This window comes from Dermacentor albipictus, chromosome 1 (assembly GCF_038994185.2).
Source record: "Dermacentor albipictus isolate Rhodes 1998 colony chromosome 1, USDA_Dalb.pri_finalv2, whole genome shotgun sequence".
NCBI classification, from domain to species: Eukaryota; Metazoa; Arthropoda; class Arachnida; order Ixodida; family Ixodidae; genus Dermacentor; species Dermacentor albipictus.
The window spans coordinates 78511096-78532072 of record NC_091821.1 but is presented as its reverse complement, the minus strand read 5'-3'; the positions used below and the strand labels follow the sequence as shown (position 1 = coordinate 78532072).

General features: G+C 50.9%; 1 protein-coding gene across 1 annotated transcript in view; it reads left to right on the top strand.

Annotated features, from left to right (window-relative positions):
- Positions 1–20977, top strand: part of ko (Stork-head domain-containing protein knockout) — a 408043-nt gene that overhangs the window by 319155 nt on the left and 67911 nt on the right. The window contains exon 2 of the mRNA XM_065448057.1: positions 20527–20771. Within this exon, the coding sequence (XP_065304129.1) occupies positions 20527–20771 (245 nt within the window). The remainder of the gene's footprint in view (positions 1–20526; positions 20772–20977) is intronic.

Below are 20977 nucleotides of genomic sequence, written 5' to 3'. Positions count from 1 at the left end.
CCATATTATAAGGTGAAGGTCGCTGCGAAGGTGGTAATCATGGGCTCAAAGGAAAGAACGAGCTGTAGAAAGTTCTTCAGGGTGCCAGTCTGCATCACTTGAACATATGAACGCAGGACTTCAAACAAAACTCGCAGAAGGTCGGACAGTTCCTGATTTTTGAGCTCCTTATTTTGCTGTACGCACTGCCTCACAACTTCAACAAAGGTTGCGGACTTGGACCCAGTCTTGGCCACTTCAGCTGGTGTCTTCATCTCTTTTGAGGCGAGGGAATGTCCTCCATGTTGTCGAGTCTGGCTGTGCAACTTGTCCGGCTGTCTGGCTGTCGAGTCTGGTCGCTGAGAAACTTGGACACTTTTTGCTGCAGCAGATCGAACAACCGACTCACCCACAGAGGACTTTGCCGTCTTGCTAGGCTCAGGTCGCTCTCTGACGTTGCTGGTTACCACGCTACGAACGTCCAACTCTAACGCAGGGAACTCAACTTCCGAATCTAACGCCGGGAACTCGTCACTTCCAGGTATCCGCTTCTCAGTAGGTTGTGGTTTGGGACCACTAATGAAGGACACTCGGCGGTGTAAGGCGCTTACACGGAAGGGGCAGCCACCAAAACTCGCTGGATGGTCACCACCACAATTAGCGCAAGCAAAATCTGCCTTGCAGGCTTTGTAATCGTGGGCGCCACCGCATCGTTTGCAACGTTGATCTTTGATGCAAACTTTAGCTACATGCCCAAAGCGTTGGCACCTAAAGCATCGGGGAGGAGGTTCAACGAATTCTTTGACTGCATGCTTGGTAAAACCGAGGTCAATTTTTTCGGGGCGCTCGGTGTTAGGAGCAAATGTTATCACAACAGAGTTAGTAGGTTTCGCTGCCCATTCTTTTTCTTGAGTCTCCACCCGGCGCATGAGACGTTTCACGTGCAGAACCCCTTGCGGTTTCAAGTAGTCAAGAAGGTCGCTTTCCGAATACCACACTGGTACTCCCCTAATGACACATGCGTTAGTCATGTAGGAGTGGGGCAGCCGGGCATTAACTCTTATGTCCCCAATCTGAGAGCACCGGAGCAGAATGTCAACTTGCTCTTCCGTTGCGACATCTAAATAAAGCGCGCCTTGCGATGTGAAGCGGCTGCGAATCGGGGCAGATCCCAGCAGTTCCTTAATGGCTTCAAAGAGCCTGATAGGGTTCCGCTCTCTCAAATCAACACCTTTCTCTGTTGGCAAAACTACCACTGGGATTCCGACCGTTCTTTGCTTCCGATGACTCACCACCTTGAAGCCGTCGCTGTCCACTTCCGCCATATCAGCCACTTCCTCGTCAGGGTCGACGATAGTTGTGTCGTCCCCACTGACCGATGATGACGCACTGGGCTGCTTATCGTCCCTGATGTCTGGCAGCTCCACACCTTGCGAGGCCATGGCCGCCTCCGCCCCGCTGGCTTCCTTCGGATGGCGCTGTCCCTTTAAAGATGCCGGCGCCGGAGCAGCCGTACCCTTCCCATAGGGACAGTACCTCCTTAAAGATGCGGCCGTCTTCCAAGGATATAAATAACTCACTTAATGAATAGCAAAACCTATGCAAAAATTACAGAGCTGAGGTGACAACAGAGCGAACAGCGTCGTCTTCCTCTTCCACCCTGACCTCAGTACAACACTCCTCGCGAGACGATAGCCATCGTTCTTTATAGGCTGCTTTCGCATGCTGACCACCGCATCGCGTCCATTCAAGAAACGCGCGCTGTTCGATAAAGCGAGGAAGACCATGCTGTAAAAATGTTCGCTTGTTATATCGCTCGTGTATGCGCGCCAACCACCGATAGAACGAACGCAAAGCGCACGCATCTGTGGAGATCGTTATGATCGATATAACGGAACGGCGATAATCCTCCAGCCGTTCAGGAAACTTGCCGCTCTTGAACCCCGACGTCCCCGATGAATCATAAACACGCCGCCGTCCCCGCGTGCTGCGGCGCGGGCACTCAGTAGCACAGATGTGAGCGATATACCTTGTTTTCCTCGCAAACCAAGAGCCTCAGTGGGGCTCACTTCGTGGCCCCTTATTGACCTCGCTCGTTGTCGTGGTCGAAAAAAAAGCCGGACACGATCAAGCGGGTGAACGCCGTTTGATCGAGACCCTTCGTGACCGATGTTCATTCGCTCCATATACCTGTATTCAGGGGCTGCTTATCTGAAAAGCGAAACATAAATTGTGCACGTTGAATATTAACGTCTGTCGTGCCTTGATCGAACACATCAATTTCAATGTGAAACAGCATCTTCGACATATCGCGCTTGCGATGAGCCGCCGTTGCTGTCCTTGGTACGCCAGTCGGTGTGCTTCTGCTATGCAATCCGTTGTGTAGAGTTTGGGATGAGCGTCGGGGCAACAAGCTCGGGCGAATCGAAAGCAACTGGCCGCATGTTTGCTGAAAACGTGCCACATGACGAAAAGGAATGTTAATGACGGAGTGCATGTTAGAATGGTGAAGTGTGTGAGAAAATGCCAGCCTCTGTCGTCTTCACGCCCCTTGCCTTATATTGAGATTAAGTTACACGTGTACGCAGTCACCAGGCCATATTCTCAACGGGAGCGCCAACCGATCGCGAAAGCAAAAATACTATCAGCTAAGGCGGCCAGCTAACAAACAGTTCTTACGAACAAAAATCTTGAGTCGTGAATTCAGCCTCTGTATCCCGATGAGTGCGCATGCCCTGAACATACAGCTCTTGAGCGCGTGGACTCGCGAGAGTTCTGTATTCTTGCGTCGCGTATTTGATGCGTAAGAACTCTCAATATAAGATAACAAACAAGCGAGAGGAGAGATTACAAAGGGGCAGCCAGCCGAACGGACGGTGGAAACTGATGGATAATAAATAGCGAAAGCATGCTTTCGTATTAGCTGCCAGCCTGTCGTTACACCAGCAAACTAACCTATGACGAAAATGCGATCTCAATTGCCGTCGTCTAAACAGTGCTACCTTCCTCTGACGGTGTGGTGAAAAGAGTCGCATTACACGCGTTGACGAACCTGTCAGCATACGCTCAAATCGAGAATACGCCAATCGCCGCCAGTCGCACACATGTCCCGACAAGTTACAGCTGCGTCGGAGGGCGGCTGTGAGCGTCGCCTTCCTGCTGCCTCCCTCGCTCGTGCTCCATTTCGTCGCCCGCTCTTTAATCTCGCGCGGCCGCGATCTCTCCGCACACCGTCGCAGTGGCTCGCAGGCGACCGCCAACTCGCCGCTCGAAAGAACCGCGCGGAACTTTATTGTGTCGCGCACCGTCTCTGTCGCGCGGCTCCATCTGTGCCAGCCACCACGTCTGGCAGCGGACGACATAAATATTTACGAGAGTGAGCGAGAAGAGCGGAGGGCGGAACAGGTAGATAGCCTCGCTAACACGCAGTTAATGGCGGAGTATGCAAGCCGTTTACGCAGGGCGCGAGCGCTGGAACGAACAAACAAGAGGGGGTTTCAGCGAGCAGAGAGACAGAAAACCGAACAAACGGCCGCCTTCCTTCTCTGCTGGGTTCACTCTTGTCTCGGGAGCGCGGTACACCGAGACTGTATAGGCTGCACGCATTTTGCCGGCCGGCGGCTCGTAAATCAGGCAGCGCTATATAGCCGCGAATCCCCTCGGGCGGCGGCGGCGGCGGCAGCTATGGACGACCCGTTCCGGAGACCTTCCTGCCTGCCACCTGTTTGTCCCCGGCGGATGGCGCTCGCGCGTACATCATGCCGGCGCAGGAGCGACGGTGGCAGGACGGGAGGTGTGCCGCCCCGGCTGAGCGCTGAGGTCCGACGCTGTCTCGACCGCGCACGCCTGGAAAGCGCCGACGGTGGCGTGCCGCCTTCGCTGGTGCCAAAGCTGCGTGCCGTCTGTTCCACAAGAGGGCTGCAGCCCCACGCTGTGTGTACTGTGGCCGCTGCGGGGGTGAACCCGCATGGTGGTGTCGCTTCCTGCACTGGCCTTAGTGGGATGCTACAGAAACTAACGTTCTAAAAAACGCTCGCAGAAGCTGTATACAGGCAGCACTGTCAAGATACTGTACACTGGGAATTCGGGCCATTGCCAGAAACGCCTACACTGCCACAAGGCTTCGCAGCCCCAGTGGGCTGCGCTTTGTTTTTCGTTCTGAGACGTTATACGTGCATAATATCCGGGACGGGCTAACGATATGAACTATATGGACTGCGTCTCGCCCATTTGGCGCCGTACGCATACGACCGCATGCTGCGGCCGCGATCTCGCTCCCTTCATCGTTGCCTGACAGTGAGGCGTAAAGGGTCACGTCACTCCTATACGTCTGCTAAGGGCGTGACAGTCGCGCTATCTGGCAGCTCAGGTTCGCTTTTCTGAATGAAATTGCCCGCAATTCATTAAGCTGCAGAAATTAGCGGAGTCCGCTTTTCACATGCCTGCAAATTGTCATGAACTCCTCAAATCACGAGCTTCAACTCGTGCATTGGGATCAGTCGTCTGACTCTTTCGATTGTAGTCTAATTTTTATATTCACTCACCTAACGACTGCCTCTTTACATTTTAAAATGTGTGCCTCTGGGGGGGGGGGGGGGAGGGGGGGGGAAGGCGAACGCAATTCCAAGGAAATCGCTTAATTATCCCATCTTCCATATTTGAGATGAATATTGAATTAATTTTCTGAAACACCCTGTATACAGTATGAGAAAGGCGAGCCTTTGTTCATTGTGCACACATGTTCGGAAATTGTGCATACCACCTAACATCTTTTCTAGACGACGCACACCAAAATACGCTAGGCCAACAGCGCGCGTGCTGTCCGTAATGTAAGCGTCAGTAACTGTCGAAGATCTTCGTGTCCACAAGACACTTTTTAGGGGGCGGTATACATATAGAGCATATTTACCATAAAGAAGATACTTACTCTGACCGCGGGTGTGGCGCCACAGGTGTTGGGCCGAGTGTTTCGTCAAGCGGACCAATGACGAAGGGCAAAAGCGTGTAAAATAAAATAATCGTTTAAATATATACGACCCCTGGTTAACAGCCCTGCCTTCTCGCTTTCTTTTATCTCTGTCTCAGACTGAGGCCATGGGAAGGGAATCATTGGGAGAAGAAACATTGGAATCAAATTAGGCTGAAACAGATAACGGCGAGTCTCTCTCTCTCTCATTCCTCGACCTTCCGACTTTCGGGTATACCGGCTTATATGGACGCCTAGTTATATTCGAGCAAATGCGGTACCTATTTTTGACCCTGTGGACAAGCACTCATTGACGTGTATACAGCCAGTATCGCCCGCGTTGCTGCTGTCACAAGTGGGCCACGTTAAAATGACGCGCCGACAGGGCCGGCGCGACTGAGATCAGCCCCCGGTAGTGCGGTCGCCACTGGCAAGGCGTGCACGCGTCTTCCAGCTTGTCTATACTTGTCGCCTTCTGAAACTCGTCGCGTTCCAAAACGATCCTTGTCAGGCATGTACAGTGAAATGTACAGGTGCCGACGACTAAATTTATCTGACCCGACTCCGAAGGAGACCGTTGCTGCATATGTCCTCACGGCTTGGCTTTCTGTTGATTGGATGGGCGGAAGATGGGAGGATCAGGCGTACCGAGCAGTAAAGCTCCTGAGCTAGCGAGGTGCAGTATACGTATGCACGCCGACGGGCAGGTGACGAATTTACCGCCAGTGGTGTCTACAGGAGCGAGGCGCAATCATCGCGCCGACGCTTTCTTCTCCGACGTGGTCTCGCAAGGCGTGGTGTGGGTAGTCGTGTGACTGTCCGCCTCACTCTCCCTCTTGTGCTGCGTGGGGATCGTATACACTCGGGGCTAACGGAGAGATATATTGTGAATGCTGCGACGGAGGTCTCCGTAGTTTGTATACCATATGGGAGTCAGCATGAGCGTGGGTCCCTCGTAAGGTCGTTGCGCGTGGTTTAGTGCCTTCCTTGCTTCCTTGGCGTAGACCGTGTACTAGTTTGCGTACTTTGCATCTGAAAGCGGATACATAGGCTACGGCAGATGCCATTGATGACTCGTACACCCCCTACTCCTTCCATTACCCGCCCTCCATCTGCTTGAGGTACGCTCGTGTCTACGTAACAGGTGTGCGTGTTTACTTTCAGCACTACTCAGTATGTACTTAACAAGCGAGTTGCTTGGCGGTTGCAATTACGGAAATTACCGAAGCCTCGAACGTTGCTCTTGGTTGCGTGTGCCTGTCTTCGCCATCAGTTTCGCTATGAACCACCGTCACAGATTCGCTTTAACGAAAGGCAAAATGCATGAGCTCATCACGCAGATTTCTGCGGCTCCAGCCGAATTTTATTTTGCCGCTGGCACAAATGGCGAGCCCGCAAGCACGAAAAAGTGGACAGTATGCAACTGCGTCAATACGAGCGCGTGAAAACGGCTGTCTCTGCAATGTCGGATGCAAGGTACGTGTACACACACAATGTATCTGCAAGGTGTGGCTCCGCGGCGCAGCCGCCTTCAGTTACATGAACTCCTTAGTAGACACCGCAGCGCAGTAAATTGCCCACCATGGACGGGATGGAACGTTGGTTCAGCTCGTTTTGAATGATGAAAAAAAAAAATCAAGGTTAATATGAAGCAGCAAGCTGTTCGGCGACAGACCAACGTGATACCTGTCGGGCACACATTTGTCCATTTGTATGCGCCGCCTCGCTTCGCTTCATCGCGCTGCAAGTGAGTGTTGTCTCCGTATACAGTGCATGTGGTGCTGGGAAACTCTACGACAGTTACTTAGGCACCCTGGGAGGCCTTACTGTAATGGTAGTTTGTTCAACATTCAGGAAGTTTCGAAAGCTCCTATGGATTCGTTATAATTATATAACCACGCGTGTTATCTGTGCTCTTCTTCTTTATTTATACGAGAACAAAATAAGGAAACTTGTCCATATTACAGGAGTTACTCCACTCTTCTTCACATAACAATATGAAAAAGAATAAATGACAATAATAGCGCACAATGGAAAACGACCACGAAAAGAGCTGAGATGTCATGATGTCCGAGAGGTGCTGACGTGGTGAACGTAAAAACACAGATGATAAGCCTACGCATTCCGCATGCGCACACATACACACACTAAAAACGATTGAAAAGGGAAGCACAGTGCAGCATAGTGCTGACTCTACGCTGTAGGCAACGTTCAAGCATGGCTAACGGCTTCCCGATTTGGTGTTTTTCATTAGCGTGAGCCGAGAATTTGTAGAACATGTTCAGGTGTGCATAGCGCTGGAACAACCATTCCATGCCGATACTGAAGCTGGACTTCGCCTTAGTAACGATCCCGATTCCGCATCAGCTACCGTTGATGTCGCTTGTGGGCCGCCTTCTTGTGTTCGAGTTCTTGGAGGCGGCACACAAAAGGTACATTCCCTGGCCTCGGTTCCTAAACGCGACTTCAAAGAAGTAGACTTCAAAGAAGTAGAAAGTAACTCACGGACTATGTATGAGAGACGCCGTAGTCCGGAACTCCGGATTAAGTTCGACCGCCAGGTGCACCTATATCTAAGCATACACGAGCGTTTTTGCATTCTGGCCCCATCGAAACACTGCCGCCGCGTTCTGGAATCGCACCGGCGACCTCGTGCTCAGCAGCAGAGCGCCACAGCCACTGAGCCACATCAGCACGTGCATTTGTAGTTGTATAGTAGCAATGCTTGTGCCGATATCAACGCTCGCTAGGAAGCGCACAAGGAAGTGTACGCAAATCTGGTTGGAGGTCTTGCATGTAACAATACGCTGTGTCCTGCAGTGCTGAAAGAGCTTGACTAAGCTCACCCATGTTTCACGGTCTTTTCGATAGGCGAGGAGACACCCTTGCCGGCGCCAATTCAAGGAACAAGCTAGACTGTCGTTCACATCAGCGGAATGTGATCACAGTCCCAAAATGAAAAGAAAAAGCAAGAAAAAGTAGATCAAGGACTAAATCTCTGGACAGTTATAAAAAGCTTCGTCCTGGAGTGCAAGCCAAGCGCTACATTGCCAGTGTTAGATGGCCAATAACGATTAGACAGTGAAACGTTCTGCCCAGTAATAGAATGCAAGGCGTTCCATCCAAATCCAGCTGCGTGGAGCCAAGGCTGTAATCAATTGCCGCACGAACTGCAAACACAGGGAAGTTGTTGGAATGCATTTTAGATAACTATGCAGTCCTTTCCTTTAGTGGATAAAAGCAAGCTCTCAACTCGGCAGTACCGGTAGTCTGCTGCGAGGTTTATATGTGCGTGCTCTTTGGCCATGGCTCTAACTTTGCGTTTGTTACGTTTATCTTCGTTTGGTTTCCTATTTCCTTTTTTTTTCCCTTTGCTAGCGGATCGTGGTGCAGCGACTTAGTTCCGCAGCACGTTGCTTTGCACGAAGCTTGATGGCGTTTCACATTCCAAAGCTGTACCCGCGTGGCCTACGAGAGACAATTCGATCGTATAGCGGAGGGCTGCGGATAAATTTTGATCGCTTGTGGTTCTTCTATAACGCGTACCGCAATCTCGGTGCAAACATTCTTACATTCCGTCGCTATCGGAATGAGGAATCTAACTCGTGACCTTGCGTTTAATGGCAGAACGCCACGGCAAATGCAGGCATTCTATCTATGAGCGCACGTGTTGGTGCGCACGAGAGCGCGTATAGGATGCAAGTAGAACCACGGTGATGGTTCGTGGCTGACGTGTTACTAAAATATTCTTTACGCAGGAAGAGAGAGAGAGAAGAATACAGGAAGGCAGGGATGTTAACCAGTCAATAGTCTGGTTGGCTACCCTACACTGGGGGAAGGGAGAAGGGGAAGAGAAAGAAGGGAGAGAGAAGGTGTAGGTACGCGTACGGACAGCACTTCAGTTAAAGTCGCTCGAGCAAACCAGAAGTTCTGAGAAAACACAAAAGTGCCTTCACTGCCTTCTGAGCCGATGATCGGTCGGGACGGTGCTCTAATATTGTCTGTTCACTTAGAGGACGATCGTCTAGTTTACTCAATGTGTCGGACAAATACTGTCTTTGGGCTTGAAATTGAGGACGCATTTACGCAGGAACGTTTTTCAAAAGTGAACCGGATGCTCTTGCTTAGTGAAGCTAGATTAGCAGGTTTATTTCAAAGACCGCTTGGCCTATACACAGGTATATACGTGGTAGGAAACAACGCTTTGGTAGAGATTAGCAGCGGGAGATTCTTTCAACATGATTTCACAATAGGCGATATTACCAGCTAATGCACTGGAAATAAAACGAAATAGAGGAGAAGGGGACAAATTAACGCGAGTGCAACGAAGTGCCGCAGCGTGTCAAGGGGGAAACCGGTATTTACGCATGACGTTTATGGGCATTGCAGAACTGTGCGAAACTGTCACCATGTTTAGCTGGTGTCAGCGCGATTAGATGGGACCGAGGCAGAAGATATGCGCAATGAAGCGGTTCTATTCCGCCTTATCTACAGTGCAATGCGTCAGTGTGAAGAAATTTCACATCATATCGATTAACTGGTTTGTTGTGATGAAATTCACGCTTGGCTGTTAATTGGAATGCAAGAAGCAGTGCACTTCTCAGTTACTTCGACGGTTAACAGAAAGCTTTATTTTTCATTTCGGAAACCTGCTTTCGGGCATAATGCAAGGGCATGTTTACAACTAAGCACAACAGATTTGTTTTCAGCCGGAAGTCTAACAAGGACCGATAGAAGAGTCCACGAATACAGCGTTTCATGGTCGAGAGAGCATCCTGGGCAAAGGCCTGTCTCACGGAGGCGGCGAAGACACTGTCTTACAGTCGAGAAGTGGGCCGAAGAACAACAGTGCGCGCGATGGTAACGAAAAACACCTATGGGGTCGGGAAAAAAAAGCCAAGAAACAAGATAAAAATAAAATTGGCGCGCAGCTGCACAGATTGAGAGACAAAGCCACCGTCACACCACGAACCGAGAGCACAGAGGGGGGCTGACCTTCTTCGAGAAAAATGGCGGCTCGATCTTGCCGGCGCGTTATCCGGCGGTGATCGTCTGCCCCGGATTCCTAACCAACCGCACTGGGCCGTCATGCACCGCTGTCCAGCGGCGCGCACTTCTTTTAAAGTGGCGCGTCGCCGCCTTAGTTAGCGAGCGCCTCTTCCGGCAGGGTTGCAAGCGCCGCTGTCACCGCGAACAATGCAGCCACTGTGCGTATATCGCTTAGCGGGACAAAGGCGCATACATGCATAAGAGCCCCTCCCCCTTCAACCCTTTACGTTCACTCCCCCGCAATTATACTGGCGTATTCGCGTGGTGGCATGTATAGCCTGTGCGCTGCAATCGCGAACGTTCAGGGTGGAACGCGTATGTATAATTCGGTTTTCATAACACTGCCGGTATCTCGGTGCGGCCGGTGGGAGACTGCGTGGTCGCGGCAGCTATCGCGCATGAAATGACCCGCTTCTTTGCTGCGGGCCTCAACACTGACTGTTCTTGAGTGCGCGGCGCGTCAATGCGCGCGCGGCTTGGCCACTTGTCGAGCACGACCCGGCCAAGCTCTTTCGCGGAGGCGTTCGCCTTTCTGATATTTATTGGGCCGAGAGCCGCTTCCACCCGACAATCAGCCGTGCACTACTCAGACAAACCTTGCGAATCACGTTTTTCTTTGCTTTCCTTGTCTTCCTTTTCTCTCTCTCTCTCTCTCCTTGGGGCGAGATGAACAAGCGAAGAAAGAAGAAACGAACTTGCCTCTCGGGAGTGGTGTGCGCCAGCATCGCTGCGAACGGCATGTGTATGTCGCAGCAGACGAGGTCAGGGATCGTGCACAGGGTACGCCGACACCTCCCGCCAGCGGCGCGCCACGCGCGTTCTCTCGTCATTACATTTATACCACAGTCTACCGCGGAAGTTTAAGGACCACGAAATTCGATGAAAAGACAAAATATTGTCGCATCTTTGCCGCTAAAGATGGAATTCACGGGAATCGTATACATTAAAAACGTTTCTGTTCTGGGGCGGGCATATATATATATATATATATATATATATATATATATATATATATATATATATATATATATATATATATATATATATATATATATATATATATATATATATATATATATATATATTTCGTCTTTTTTGTAGCGTATCTCGTTCTCCGAAGAAGTTTGTTGTTGGAGGTACGATGCCAGCGCGTATCGCCTCTGTCGATCTTGTCCAGCGTAAATTACAGCGCTGCTGTGTTCGCTTGCTTGAAATAAGGTGTTGTGGGCGCTGTTGCACATTCCATAGATATTGCCGGGTCACTCGACTCTGCTGCCGCAAGGGTAGCACGGTTGGGGCCATCATTCTTCTCCGCTGTCTTTCCGCAGTCTCTCTCTCTCTCTCTCTCTCTGTTAATTTCTCTTGCTATGTATTCCAGTCCACGGAGAGCCTTTACATAATCTTAAATGTCATATGCTTCTGTTTCTTGTCCGGTTCTACTCCCGCATTCCTATCTACCGCATTCCTCTCTCTCCTTCAGTCTCTCTCGTGTCCTTTTCCTTGAGTTTTGGCGGACGCCTCCGCCGAACGATTTGCAAAACGGGACCTCGGTACACAGCATATAGCCTATAGGGCATGAAGCCCACCACCACTCCCTTTGGCCGGCGAGATTACTTTCTGCTTTGCCTATTGCCCCCTCCCCAGCTCCTTCTTTTTTTTTTTTCTTCCATCCTTCTTACTTTCGCGTTGGCGGGGTGACAAACGGTTCTCGGCTTCCGGATTCCTTCGGTGAGAGCCCGCCCCGCGAAGTTCACTCGGCGTATAATCAGGCGCGCTCTCATTAATGAGACGCCGGACCCCCTCCAACGGTCGTTAATTCGCGTTGGTCAGGTTCGTAGTGACACTTTGCTCCTTCGCCTGCCTGCCTACCTACCTCGCACAGGGGATCGGCCGCAATGTTTCGCCGGCATGTGGTGTGTGTGGGGATGGTAGACACTGCACAAGGAAGATGGTGGTCAGACGCGAAAAAGTAAATGACAAGCGAACGAAAAAAAATGGCTGTGGCTTAGGTAAGGTTAAGCCCAGGATGCGAAGCATACTAGCCTTTATTTTAGTTGTTGAACCACTGTTTAGCCTGGTGAACTGCTGTTGCTTGGCTATATTTGGTTCGGCTAGACGAAGAAACAACTCATGCATTACTTCTTCGCCTTCAAGAGTGGAACGCGACAGCGTTCCCGTCGACCCGCCAAGGGGTGTAAGACAATGGGCTACAGGGCAGCGACTACGCGCCCCGCATTGGACGCGGTGAGCGTCGAGCAAAGCAGCGTTCGGCGCGGCAACGAAATGTGCGCCTGAGCAAGAGACGCACGCCTTAGAAACAGCGCGTTTCTAAGGCAACACCGCATTCACTAGAGGCGCTTTTGTACCGCTTTGAAGCGTTGTACTCGTGGCTCAGTGGTAGCGTCTCCGTCCCACACTCCGGAGACCCTGGTTCGATTCCCACCCAGCCCGTCTTGCAAGAGTTGAGCCAAAGCCACTTCTCCTCTGTCGTGACGTCACGGTGTCACGTGATTTCATGGTCACCGCCGCGCCTGAGGAGCTGGGTTGAGCCCTCGTAATATGCTTCGCATAAAAAAAGAACAAATGCCGCCGTGGTTGCTTAGTGGCAATGGTGTTGGGCTGCTAAGCACGAGGTCGCAGGATCGAATCCCGGCCACGGTGACTGCATTTCGATAGGGGCGAAATGCGAAAACAACCGTGTACTTAGATTCAGGTGCACGTTAAAACACCCCAGGTGGTTCAAATTTCCGGAATCTCCCACTACGACGTGCCTCGGTCATAATCAGAAAGTTGTGTTGGCATGTAAAACCCTATTTTAATTTTTTTTAAGCGAACAAAATAGAATACAAGGTGCGCCACCAAACGGCGTTCGAAAGCCGTGAGCACTACACTTCACTGTGAGCTCAGAAGCTATACCGCATAGTGAACGAAGTGTAGCTAAACTGAGTCCACCCCCACACTCCATCCCTCCTACCTCTTTCCTTTTGTTCTTTTGCGCATGCAACAGTCGCAGCTGCAGATATCACGAAGTACTACTGTTGCAGCGGAGGGTTGCGCCCAGGGTCCACGGAGAGCTGGTTGATCGTCAAGGAAAGGCAGCGGCAGAGGTCGAGTTCAATAGTGTTGCTCCGGCCGCAAAAGTTTCAGTGATTTGCTGTCCGCCACGTAGTTAAGAAAACAGTAAGCGATTGAGAATTCACGCGTTATACGTGACGCAGTACAGTTGTTTCGCAATAGACACCAGGGGTGCGATCTTGTACGCTTTCCAAAATAGAACGGAGGCGTTCAGTTCCACCGAGCCGCACACGATTGGTCAATTTGAACCATGACGAACGCCATGATGTCAATTGTGATGTGATATCTGCTGTCAATCATTCCGTGTCGTCTGCTATCGGACGAACGCAACGGAACGGACCGCCTATTTCGAGACGTAAAGAACGGACCGCCTTTGTTGGATTTTGGAACGCGTACAAGATCGCACCCCAGGTGGTAATAAAGGTTCGAAGGAGTGCTAGTAGAAGTAGGTACACATGCATCGTTACATGTAATTTAATGCACCGAACGAAGAGAGAAAGCGAGACAAAAGGAAATAGAAAGCGATTGAGAATGCACACGTTAGGTTGGTCTAGCTACCACAACAGGAAATCCGCCTTGCTAGTCTTTGGGTCGGAAGAAGAGGAGGTAGAAGCATAAGAAGGAAATGTAGGAGATAAACGCCGCGCACATACCCAGGGGCACAGCGGTGGACGCAAGTGTGGCGAAATGGGCTTGTTGATTAGTCTTGAATGGCAGTAGTTGAACGCTTAGTAAAGACGAGGACAAAAAAAAGCCGACACACGGGCGCGTGGGTCTGTGTGTCTCTTTTTTTTTTTTTTGTCCTCGTCTTTACTAAACGCTCAACCACTGCCGTCGACGCAAGTTCACATGAGTAAAAACTAATTCAATCTGCACAAGTATGTTGCACTTAAGAAGCTTAAGAGCACGTTCGTCACCCTGTGCTGCGACATCTGGTATGATAGGGATTCCAAGATGACCGGTTCCGAAAGTGGTCGGTTATCATGAGCTAGCAAAGTTGTGAGCGCTGTAGCTCTGTGCGCTCTAACGAGGACAGTCGCAAAGAATGTCCTCAGGGATCTCCTCGTAACCACAGTCGTTACACGGAGCGTTTTAGGCCATAGCTGAAGTGGAAGGCCTCGTAAAAGGTACTCATATAACTATGGTGGGCCAAGGGTTGCATCGCGTTGGGAGAGTTTAGACGTCATCTGAAGGCGGAGCGAACAGCCCAGGCGGTGCAGTATCTTCTGTTGAAATGTTGTCCTGTTCCACACGAGCAGTGGCCTGAAGCAACATATACACAACGCCCTTGCTCGGCCAAGACCTAAAGGAGCTCTGTAATATGGATCACCAATTGTTCTTGTGGTCCGCGCGCCGCAGGACCGGTTGTGAGGACTGCGGCACTGCCTTCTACGAGGGTGTTCTTGACTGACGAGACGAAAAGCACAACGAAGCGCGTCACCTTTTCCAGCTGTCGATGACATCGGGATACGCCGCGCATACTTTAATTCACACTGAGCCTTATCACGGCGACAAGCAAGTTAGATGCCGTCAGCCTTTAAATGAGCATTATGAGTAAACAAGGGCCATTTGTACATTATTACTCAGTCTTCTGAGGATCAGAGAGAAACGCGCGGTATGCGAAGCGAGAGCTAGTCACATCCCTGGAGCAATTAGCACCGTGTATATGATTGCGTGCTGCGCAGTTCTCGCTGCTTTCAAAAAATAGATCACGGGCAAGCCGTAGTTTCTGTCATGGAAGCACTATCTTACTGTGGCAACGAACATTGCTTCGATGGTCTCGAACTGCAGGCAATAATTTGCGCCATCGCCAGGCGCCATACATGAGCTAGCAAGCTAACCAAGGGAACTTATGTGCCAATTACTGGCGTGTGTATACTGTTTCCACTTTGCTTCAGGCTGCAAGTCACGAACTCTGCGATTTTCACCAAGTCTCTGCATCCTAGCAATTATGTCGCCAAGCGATTTCACGTTTTTTAACTGTTATCTTTTTAAGCGCTGCGTGGCAAACAAGTACTGATAAAGAGAAAGCGTGGAATTACTGCGCAGCAGGTTGATAGGTGCGGTTGCGAAAGTCGCTCCACGCATGCCGGAGGTTTCCCACAGATTGTCTGCGTTAATTGCACCGCAAAATGTGAGAATCGGCCGTTCTCCGTGGCACCTGGGTCACGCTCGTCCCGGCAGGCCAGCCGCAGCGGCGCGGACGCGGCGATGTGTCCCGTTCTCGCGTCCCGCGATGTCACCGCTTGCCTCACCGTCGCCGACGCGCTTGGGCGCCGCAGTGCCTCCGACCGGGCCCAACAATTCGGGGTGAAGACAACCTGCTGCGTGCGCGAGCCATACCCACGATACACGTTTGAGGTGCGACACGGTGTGACTTCTCGGCCTCACTCGGTTATCGTATATATGTGCGTACAATTTGCACCTCAATAGCGTTGAGTCGAAGAAACAGTGTGTTGCGGTTTAACTTGCCGGGGCTGCTTGCTTTGTGCGCTTTGAGACACGCCATAATAGAAGGCCCCGAAATCAATTTGCCCGCATAGTGTTGTGCAAAGAAGGAAGCGACTCAGCAGCATATGTTTGCTGAGTCTTAGGACAATTGATTCATAGCAAAATAAACCATTCATTTCTGCAGAACTGCTGTGCTTCGGGGACCCAACGAGATTCACAGGCGCGAGCACCACATAGTATTCACAAAAGCGAAACCTTCTCGCGTTTTGCGTTCTGCGTAGGCGCTTGAATCCGGGTACTTTTCAATCGGCCCTTTTGCCATTTGTACGGCTTTTTTATGCAAACTTCCTATCACTGGAAGTTTACATCCACTATTGCAAATATGTATACGCACGCCACGTACATCTGCCACAGCGTCGGGGCACGAAATACAGGAGGGCAAGGAAGTTAAATAGAGCTGTCTGTCCAATGTTCTGATGCGCGAACAGTCCTCAGATGTAGTACGATAGTAGTGACGTTATGACGGCAAAAAATCAAAACATGGAAAGAGAGAAGAAGAAGAAATGGCGACCATTCAACTCTGTGAAGATAGAATGGAAGCGAAAGCTGACGACAGTCAAAGCTCTCAAACGAAAGGCAAAATGCTTTCGCTGCCATTCCATCTGCACAGAGTGGAATGGTTGTAATTTTTTTGCTTTCGAGTCTGGCGTCGTTGCTCGTTCGGAGGTGCTCGGGCTCACGATTGTCGTTTTCGTTCAGCATCGCGGGAACGCTCTTCGCCGGTGGTCGCTTCGCGCCGGCGTCGTTTACATTCTCGTTGCTGTTCTCCCCGGCGCTCCTCGTACGCAAGCTGTCTATTCTTTAGGTGTACGAACTATGTCTGCCCCATCGATAACGCGGCTGTTTTTAGCGTCAAAACTTATCCTGCTTATATACTGCCATAACCTTGACGTCACGCTATTGTTCACGGCGTGCGTTCCAATATGTTCCGCATTTTGGCATCTGCGCCATCGCACTGCATCCGTATGGGTTTGTTAGAAATAGCCAGGTCCGTTTCTGTCGCCGGACGCCGAAAAAAGTACGGAAGGTTAGCCATATAGAGCTTTCGCTGTAAAAAGAAACACTTGATATACCAAGCTTTTGGCGCACGTTAAATAACCTTGGGTACTCGAAACTAAATCAGAGCCTCCCTTTACGGTTCCTTTCATGGGCATATTGTCACTTTGGTACCTGAAACCCTGTAATGTCTTCAACACAACGCCCCTGCAGGAGACATAGCGCGGTTCCGGAGATCCCTGCTACAGCACGCGCATATTTTCGGAGCGTACTGTCCACGCGTATACGGTACGACGCTGTGGAAATGAGCGCTCAGGAAGTCGTTTTTTTTTTTAATTATGGGGTTTTACGTGCCAAAACCACTTTCTGATTATGAGGCACGCCGTAGTGGAGGACTCCGAAAATTTAGACCACCTGGAGTTCTTTAACGTGCACCTAAATCTAAGTACACGGGTTTTTTCGCATTTCGCCCCCATCGAAATGCGGCCGCCGTGGCCGGGATTCGATCCCGCGACAAGTCGTTTTTCTCGTCGTGAACATTGTTCCCTTTTTTTCCAGTTTTTTTTCCTTTTCTTTCTTTCTTTTCCTTTATTTTATTTATTTGCTTACTTTTTTTTTGCAACGTTTGGGGCGCACAGACGTGTTCGCTCCTATATATGTCGCCTCGCGCAGTTGAATCTATCAGTTCATTGTACGCTGAACGACACCTTGAGCACGATCAGCACTATAGGCGAAGATGTTTCAGGCAGCGCGCGTGTATATCACGTTGGCTTGTGTATACCTACACTTTCATCTGCCTCTGCTCCATTCCGAACTGGCTCAGCACGTCAGCATTCGAAAAAAAAAAAGAAATAGAGAGGGGTACAAACGCACGCAGATATGCGCGGCACTGTTACTAATGCGCGCGACGCTATGTACTCGATGGCGGCGAGGCAAGTCCGTTCGCGCGCACACGGGGCCGCCTTGCACGGCGCCCAACTCCGTGTGCGCCGCGTGGCGCCGCAATCGCGAACGGCGCCGCACGCTTCTCAGCCGCGGCCCGCCTGTCGATGGCGCAGTGCATCCGTCCTTCTCCGAGCCCCACGCACTGCACACGCACCGCAGCCCACTCCAAACTCGCAGCAGAACGAGAGATGGAGGAACACAACCCGGAACACGCGCACTTTCTCCGCTGGTTGTCTAGCTATACGGTGAGAACGCACAGCGTATACTATGACTGGTAGCAAGATAGGAAGGACGATCCAAGAATTGCTGGCACAACTCATCAATCAATTCATTCCGCAGTGTGTGCAGTGTATACGAGGCACGGGGAGACGCGCGCGGTTCTCTCGCGCGGCGACGACCGTAACGGCGGAGAGTGGTCGTCGGTGAGCGAGCAAACAGGCAAAACGAGGGGAGTTGAAGGAAGCGAGTGTCCGGGCGGTTTTCGCCACGCTACTCGTGCGACATTAACGCGCGAAGTAGTCGTCGCTTCGTCTTCGCCAGTTTCGTTGCGCCGTCTGCGAAGAGACAGACGCTCGTCTGCATCAAAGCGCTGCAGTCGCAGATGCGCGCAGGACAGGTGCGCATGGTGCGTATACGCTCGCAGCCCCGGTCGGCTGTTGTCGAAACCCATCTTCGGCCGCTTTGATTGAAGGAGGAATAAAAGAGCAACAAGAAGAGCCCGATCCTTCACGCAGCCTGACCTGGAGGTGCTTCTCCTTTTCACGGTCGTCCCGACGAAAGGCGGCAGCTTTTTACGGTTGACACGCGTTTCCAGACTGGCGCTGACTGCCCTTTTATTTGTTTACTATATATACGCGTACAGTGCCGTCTGACTCACCTCTCCAGAGAAAAATACATTTGCAAAGCAGACGCGCTGAAATAGTCCACCTCTTGACCGTGAACAGGATGTGAGTGTAGCTACCAAAAATGTATGTGGAGACCAAATTACTATTAGCAACCGGTACGCCTTCACAGAACAGTGGAGCTAATGCACATTGAAGTCACTATACGCCATACACTATACGCTACTTTCTGGCGCGTATAATCCTGGCATTTCCCGACTGCTGTTAGGCTGGAAGGAGGGAATTTGACGTCATGCTGGACAGCTGCCAGTTCTGGTGTGGCTAACGCGGGTCCTACCTATCAGCCTGCATCCCACGCTGTTAAGAATGGCGAGCTGCACTGCCAGATTGCCACCCAGTTACGACGGGGAACAAGACACGCATCCCCCACTCTCCGTCGCTGCACCTAGGATGCGTTCGATGAAGCGGGCTTTGTGCTGAAAACCGCCGCCATTCCTCCAGCCCCATCGCCGTTGTGACGAAACGAGTTCGGAGGGCGAACTATTGTGCCGGAGCTCTCCAGCTAGTACCTAATATGCTACGCGTGAGCTAGCTGCCGCGGGAAAGCCGTTTTTTGTGGCTTCCCACACGCCTTCCGGGACGCAGGACAACGAGCTACCCACCATGGCTCCGAGCTTCCCGGAACGGCACCCCTCCGACGTCGGCGCCGGTCATTGGAATGTGTGTGCCTATGTGTACGTAAACTGTTCTGCAGGGCGGCGGCAAGTTGACAATGAGTAAACGAACGTTCGCGTCACCTTGTATCGCGGGAGGACCGAGTGTATAAAAACTGCTGTGGTGCGAATGCTCGACACACTTCTCTTGAGCAGTCATGTTGGACTGACACTTCTCTCGTGCAGTCATGTTGGACTGACACTCTTTCTCTCAAGCAGTCATGTTAGACTGATTCAAATACTGTAAATAAACCCATATTCCTCGTTCTCGATGAGAAGCAGTTCTTCCCTTCATCAACGTCCTCAGCGTGGATAAGTTGGACGACGGCATGGGCCGGACTCCAATCTTGACAACGAATCACGAGCGATGGGATTGAGCCCCCAATCCTGACAACGCGTGCATCTGCGGAGGCTCTTGCGCGACAGCCTAACTTAACGGTGCGCACGTATACGTGAACTTGAAAAGTGCATCGCGCGCCGTAATCTGGTCACCTCACGCACTCCGTTTAGAAAAGCGGCTTAACTCTCGATATCGTCGCTGATACGTGCGCAAGTCGTAAACGGCCGGAATATCTGCACTTCACATGTTCGAAAAATCGCGGATCTAAATAATGATCAGGGCTCGAGATCGGACACTAACAAACCTTACTGCGCCTTGAATATGTTGGTATATCCAGGGGCTATGCTTTCTTTCTCGGCTTTCTTTGTATTTTGTCGTCTTCTCTTTCGTTTCTTTCTTCATGCTAGGGGCAGTTCCGAAAGGTTGAGTTTCAGAAGGACCAACTTCCTAAATTTTTCATGGCAGTGTCTATTGGCACGTCCGAAAATTAACAGAAGGGCGCTGATCAAAGTGTGTTGCTTTTTCCCTCGGTCTTTAAGGAAAAACATGATACCATCGCTGCTATACTGCCTTAGTACATTTAAAAAAACATTGTTACTTTTACTTTTTACTTACATTTTACTTTCTTTTTCGCTGCATACATCTGGCAATATCCTAACACATAATAAGTTCATTTTTAAGACTATTTCGTCACACTTACTTTCAACCGTGAATTTATTCGCTTTCACGGCTAATTGTTTGTCTATGCAAAACCCTGGGAGTCCCACCGACGCTGGCTGGACACATCAGTATTTGCCATATTATTTTTTTTCCACTGCCTCACCCGCACTAAGGATCTCGCTGAGTGAGAAGGTGAAAGGAACAGAATAATCCGTTTAATATAACCCGGGTGGCAATATCAAATCATTTAGCAATGAGCCATTTACTTCATTTCCTTTGAGCAGTGCGTACGTTTTGCTTTCTGACGGAACCGACTGTTCATGCTGCGCCCAGCCCATTACAGTCGTAACAACGCGTACAGTATATTCTCATGAATGAAAGCGGTATTGTACCACGGCACTGCATATACGAGAGGGATGAATAGCTCACACCCTCTTTCTGTCTTCGCAGGTGACGTGTCCTCGGTGGAGATGGTGCAGGTGCTACAGACGCAGTTCGCACCGCTAGCCGAGGCGTTGTGCAAGGCCGTGTTCGACCTCACATCGCGCGGCTCGACGGCCACGCTGGACACCATATCGGCGCAGCTGGGACAGGCCTTCCCGGCCATTGAGAGGCCTGGCGCCGACGTCGTCTACAGGGCGCTCGGGGCGCTCATCCGGGAGCGCAGGCTCTACCACACGGGCCTCGGATACCAGGTTGTCACTCCATATATAAGCATTGAATAACCAGAGCGAAAGACGGAGCCAGATTAGGGCGCGTGGCTACCCTGCAGCATACTAAGGAAATTAGCAAGCTTACGGGCGTTTTCTTGCGTTTGTAACTCGCACACATACACCCACAGAGGAAGGGTGTTTTAACGAACTAATGCACCCATATGAAAAGTGTGATGTGTGTTTTTTTT